Source organism: Coloeus monedula (genome assembly GCF_965178545.1).
Source record: "Coloeus monedula genome assembly, contig: HAP1_SCAFFOLD_492, whole genome shotgun sequence".
Classification (NCBI taxonomy): Eukaryota; Metazoa; Chordata; class Aves; order Passeriformes; family Corvidae; genus Coloeus; species Coloeus monedula.
In genome coordinates, this window is record NW_028120469.1 from 465 (window position 1) to 6,548 (window position 6,084).

Genomic DNA, 6,084 nt, shown 5'->3' on the forward strand with positions numbered 1-6,084 from the left:
GAGCTGGGTTTGGGTGGGGTTTTGGTGGGTCTGCAGTCCCTGTTGTAATGTGGTTGTTCCAGTTCACAGACCATGATCTCTGGGCTGGCCACTCTGGGGATTTATTTTAGGTCACGTTTAAGCTGCAGCTTTGTCCATTCTGTTATTCATGTTCAGGTTGGCAGCTCCAGGACTCGCTGTGATCCAACTGTGACTCACATGCCAGGGCCATAAAATTCTGAAAAACTTCACTCATCAGCCCAGCAATTCCAGCCACTGCTGTCTACTTTTAAATAACACAAAACTGTCAACCCCTCCTGTGCTCACAGGAGCACCACAGAGCAGGAGAGCAGCGCAGCAGCCAGAGCTGAGGACTCCCACAAGGACAGAAGGACAGCGTGGAAGGATAAACAGAGCAGCTCTGAAAGCACCGAGTGCTGCTGCTCCCTGGCCCTGCTGCTGTGCTGGGACTCAGCTTCTCTCCCCCTCTGCACACAGGCACTGCCCTGCCAGATTCAGATGAGGTTTCAAAGGAAGCATTTTTGACCAACAAGTTGCTGCAGGATCCTTTATTTTGCTACAGTGCAGAGAGGAGGTGATTCCTCATTTCCATTGTCTCTGGGTAAAATTCGAGGTGTAAGCAGTGAATTATAAATAAGATGAATGATCCCAGTAATGGGATGATGACGGGATAAATAAAGTTTCCTTGAGCACAACATTATCACAAAATGAAAAAGGAAACCCTGCACACACACAGCCACTATGAAAAACTTGAGCAGACAGGCTGGGCCTGCACTGAGTTACACTGCAGCTGTGGAGAACAAAACCGGCACTTCATTGCTGCTGAAAAAATCCAGTCATCATTTTCCTCAGGGCATCCCTGAGCTCCTGGTTCCTCAGGCTGTAGATGAGGGGGTTCAGGGCTGGAGGCACCACCGAGTACAGAACTGACAGGGCCACATCCAGGGATGGGGACGAGATGGAGGGGGGCTTCAGGTGAGCAAATGCTGAAGTGCTGAGGAACAGAGAGAGCACGGCCAGGTGAGGGAGGCACGTGGAAAAGGCTTTGTGCCGGCCCTGATCAGAGGGGATCCTCAGCACAGCCCTGAAGATCTGCACATAGGAGAAAACAATGAACACAAAACAGCCAAAGAGCAAATAGACACTGACAGCGATGAGCCCAAGTTCCCTGAGGTGGGATTTGGAGCAGGAGAGCTTGAGGATGTGTGGGATTTCACAGAAGAACTGGCCCAGGGCATTGCCCTGGCCCAGGGGCAGGGAAAATGTATTGGCCGTGTGCATGAGAGCGTAGAGAAAGGCACTGGCACAGGCAGCTGCTGCCATGTGGGCACAAGCTCTGCTGCCCAGGAGGGTCCCGTAGTGCAGGGCTTTGCAGATGGACACGTAGCGCTCGTAGTACATGATGGTGAGGAGAAAATCCTCTGCTGAGAGGAAGAACAGAAAGAAAAACACCTGAGCAGCACATGCTGAGTAGGAGATGTGCCTGGTGCCCCAGAGGGAATTGTGCATGGCCTTGGGGACAGTGGTGCAGATGGAGCCCAGGTCGGTGAGGGCCAGGCTGAGCAGGAAGAAGAACATGGGGCTGTGCAGGTGCTGGCCGCAGGCTCCGGCGCTGATGATGAGGCCGCTGCCCAGGAGGGCAGCCAGGGAGATGCCCAGGAAGAGGCAGAAGTGCAGGAGCTGCAGCTGCCGCGTGTCTGCCAATGGCAGCAGGAGGAAGGGGCTGATGGAGCTGCTGTTGGACATTGGCTGTGTCTGGCCATGGGCACCTGTTCATGAGGAATGAAACAATGAAGAGTTAGAGGAGATGTCTGTAACTACAATCAAAGCCATTTCCTGTACACCGTCCCCTGGAAAATACACAGACACCCTTTCGTGCTTAAGAGTTCTGAGGTCTTTGTTTTTAAGCTCCCCCCATATCTCTCCTGGTATTCTTGGATATCAGAAATCCTCAGCATTTCTGCTGCCCTCAGGGAGAACAGAGCAACTTTTGCAAGGCAAAGATGATGAGTGGAGACTCAGGGGAGGTTCTCTGTCATTCTGACCTGTTCAGAGTTTCTCTGGGCTTTCACTTTTCTCAAATGCAGAATGTTCGCCCTCCCATGTTTCCCTTAAAGATCACCAGGTGCTGCTGGGAGCAGATGGATCCACCACAGACCCCCAAATGTCCGTCCCTCTCTCAAGGTCTCAGCACCACATTCGTAGCCGAGGACACCCCTGGCTCATTTCACCAACCCAACAGCATTTGCACACTTGTAGCACCTCTTCTTTTCTCCTCTCTCTGGGCCTTTCAGATAACACAAAGATGCTTCAGGACACGCTTGCATCCTGGAGGAAACTCCCAGCTTGGAAGGAAACCTCGGGGAGAGAGCCAAGAGTCCCAGAGCTGGCACTGGACGAAGGGAGATTGAGCTGCTGCCCTGGCTGCACTGACAGCCCTGCCCACAGCCGGGCACTGGGGCCAGCGTCACCCTGAGCCAGCTGTGCCCCCTCCCAGAGCCCCCAGGGCCGGGCAGCTGCTCCCAGCCCTGTGCTCTGCAGAGGGAACTGGGCCCGGGGCTGCAGAGCTGCCCCACGGCTCTGCTGCAGCTCTGCCTGCCCAGGAGGGGCTTCACGCCTTGGACCCCCGGCCCTGAGGGCAGAGGCTTGGCTGGGGGGCACAAGAGGGAGGGGGCTTCTTCAGAGGGAGGGGCTGCACTGGAGGGGACCCTGTGGGGATCTCTAAACTCTCCCTGACACATTGCTGGCTTTGTTTTCTCTCCTTCCCTGATCTCATCTCTGCTTCCTGGGGATTTTCCTCCTGGAGCTGTTTCCCTGTGCCTGATCTCTCCCTGCCAGCACTCACAGACCCCAAATCTCTGTGCACTCTCCTTGGCCCTACAGAAACCTGCCTGTGTGCAGGACACTGGCTGGGGCAGGTTCTGTTTGCAGCTTGGAGAAAGGACAGCTCAGACTGAGCCTGATGGGTCCAGCCAAGGTGATGCTGGTGCTGTCCATGGGCACAGGAGTGGCTGAAATCACAGGAGGGATCTCCTGTGCACCTGCTGATCACTAAAAGGAACAGTTTGGATGTCCCAGGGACCTGACAAAAGTCATAACACCTTTAATATTTATCCTCCCTCCCCACCATTCTCCAGTGGTAGGAAACTGAAAACAAAGGAAATTTCCTCATTTCTATCAAAATCCTTGTATTGGAAATATTCTGGGAGTGATCAGAGACCCTCAGCACGTCAGAGCCTCATGAGCATTTCACCTCCCCTGCACTCAAGATGCTCTGAGTTGTACTCACAGAATCTGTAGGCAGGGGGATGCTGCAGCTTTAGGAGATCCCTCCAGGAGCTGCAGCTGCCGTGTCCTGCAGCCAGAGGCTTCCTGTGCCAGGGGCTGGGAGTGATTCTCCCGCAGTCACTTCCCAGCCCCTTCCCAGCCCCGGCTGAGTTTAAGCCCTGTGTGCCTCTGTGCTGTGCCCGGGCTGGCTGCAGGCAGTGCCCCAGCCCTGCTGGGCTGTGCCCAGGAGCTGCTCCTGGCCAGAGCTGTCTCTCTGCAGCGCTGCCGCTTGCCAGGAGCTGCCTCTGTGCCAGGAGCCCGGCCCAGCTCAGCAGCACACACACAGCACAAGGACTGGAATGACCCTCTCGGGCCTTGGTGCTGAGGCCCTGAACATCAGTCCCTGACAGGGACTGGCACAAACCTCTCAAGGATTCCAGCCAGAATCAAACTTCAAAGTTTCTGGAAGTTTTCATGGGTCCCAGTGAGGGACACGACTGAGAAAGTGTCCTCAGGCTCCAGTCAGAGCAGAGAACTGGAGCCAGGGATGGCAGGGGGGACAAAGAGAAGCCAAGTCTTGGTGCCCTGGGGCACAGCAGCGTCTGGGCCACCAAGGGCTGGGAGGAGACACCTTGTCCTGAGGCCCTGGGGCCTCCTGGCACAGCCGCAGCAAGGCTGGACACTGTCAGCCCCTTGTCCTGCCCTCAGCATCCCCCCACATCCCAGTGGCCTCAGGGATCTGCTGGAAGGAGTCCCTGGGGAGCCTTGGTCAGGAATGGCCCTGGGGGCTCCTCAATGCTCCCAGGGACTGCAGGGTTTTCAAAGGACTTTGGCTTTGGCTTTTGCCTGGGAGTCTCTGAGAGCTTTGTGCAATCCTGGCCCCCAATTCTCTGCTCTAATGAGTCCCTGGAGATTCTTTGTCAGTAACAACACTCAGTGGGGCTCATTAATGCTTTGAGATACTCAAGGTTTTTAAGGTACTTTGGATTTTCCTTTCCACACTGAGTCTGTGAGAGCTTTTGTTCAATCCTGGCCTCCAATTCTCTCCTCCAAGGAGTTGTGAAAAATGAGGTTCACTTTTTGTAAAATTTTAAAGAAGTTTAATAAAAGGGACCATTAGGAGACAATAGCAAAAAGGGTGTTACGGCCGGGTGTTTTGGCAGAGAGCCAAAGGCCCACCTTTACATCCAAAAGATCGTCTTTAAAAGTACATCTCTTATTGCATATTCATCACAATCATGCATGATTCATAAATCCTTTGGAGTTTCTGTGTATCATCCCATCAGCCTTATCTTCCTCCTTGGCTCCACTATGTCTCTGTTCTCTCCATAAATTCTTCTCTCTCTGGTTTCTGGTTTTCTTCTTCTCTGATAAGATACTCCAGGAATGTGAAGGCTTTCTCTGCCTATCTTTTCTAAATTGACTACATAAACAATAGACATTCTAGATCATGTATTACATTACAGAATCTAGGGAAAGTTTTTCTAACATTATGTAACATGCGAAAAGCCAACATCACAATATATTCATAACAATAACTCCCTTTTCCTTTCTTTACAGATCATTTGGCTTGAGCAGTATCCCTTGTTTTCTAGCCTTTAATTGCTCATTTTTTTCACAAATCAATCTTGCTTCTTCAAAGGGATCTTTGATATCATTTTGCTTCTTTAACACCATGATCTTTTGTGCCGTTCCAGATGTGGCCAGTTTTGCTTCCACAGGCATTGGTACTATTTGCATGCCTTGGACCACAGTAGATATTAATAGAATAAAACAGGGGATCAGGCACAGGAGAAATATCAAGCCTGCAGTGACACATAAAAGGAAGAAGCCTCACTTCTTCCACCATTCTATTCCCAGTACATTATCCCACCAGCTAAGTTTTAGTGCAGATTCCCACTTTTGGACCAGTACATGGGCTATTTTTCTGATATTTTTGGATATATCTAGGATGGCATCCGCATGGTCATCTATCTTCAAACAACAACCTGATGTATTAAATTTTCCACAAACACTCATTCTTCAGCCAATGGATAGTCTAAAGCCAACCTATTCTGATACACCGCAGCTCTTGTTTGGCTCTGTTGGCTAGCTAATAATTCCAGTGCCTGACCAGTTGGGTTCGTTATTATTTCTACAACTGCTTGGAGTCTTATAATCCGATTCAGTGTGTAAATTGGGGTTCGATACGCCCAACTCCCATCTTGTGCCCAGGTAGCTGGCCCATACGTTTCAATTATGTGCTGAGTGGGCAATCCCTCATCTCCCCATTTTTGAGATCCTCCAATCAATTCTCTTTTATTCCTTTTCAGATCCTCATACACTGGTATTCCTAGTTGATCTCCGTCTGGCTCGGGTAAAAGAAAGAATCCTGGGTGTATGATTCCCAGGGTACAACTCCCTTTCCACCGAGAGGGGAGCTTTGCATATGCTCTTTTTTCTACATATCCAAAATAGGCCATCTGGTGCCCTCCAGTGATCAAATTTTTGTTGATTTATATTTTTGTTGATTATATATTTTGATATATATGGGATCCCAAAATAAGGGGGTTTGTTTGTATCATTGTATTGAAAGGGTTTGACCCTATTACTGTACTTACAATTCTTTTCCTTTGTTTTATCCTGAGTCCAATACAGAGCTGGTTTCTCGGGGACTGTAGCGGGTTGGGTTTGTAACTGGGCAGAAACACCAATTTAGTGTAGTGGTTTGGTCCAAAATACTCCTTCCTGTTTATCTTCTGTGAGAGAAGAATTAGGAGAAATGCAAAGCAGGCACCATACTTGAAAGAATATAAAGAAGTTTATTAACAGACCTAA

General features: G+C 50.5%; 1 protein-coding gene across 1 annotated transcript; it reads right to left on the reverse strand.

Moving 5' to 3' along the window:
- Nucleotides 1–813: 813 nt before the first annotated feature.
- LOC309585824 (olfactory receptor 14J1-like) lies at nt 814–1,746 on the reverse strand (the record flags this gene model as incomplete). Its single annotated transcript, XM_082303664.1, has 1 exon — nt 814–1,746. The coding sequence occupies one exon, from the start codon at nt 1,744–1,746 to the stop codon at nt 814–816; it is 933 nt and encodes a 310-aa protein (XP_082159790.1).
- Between the last annotated feature and the right edge of the window lie 4,338 nt (nt 1,747–6,084).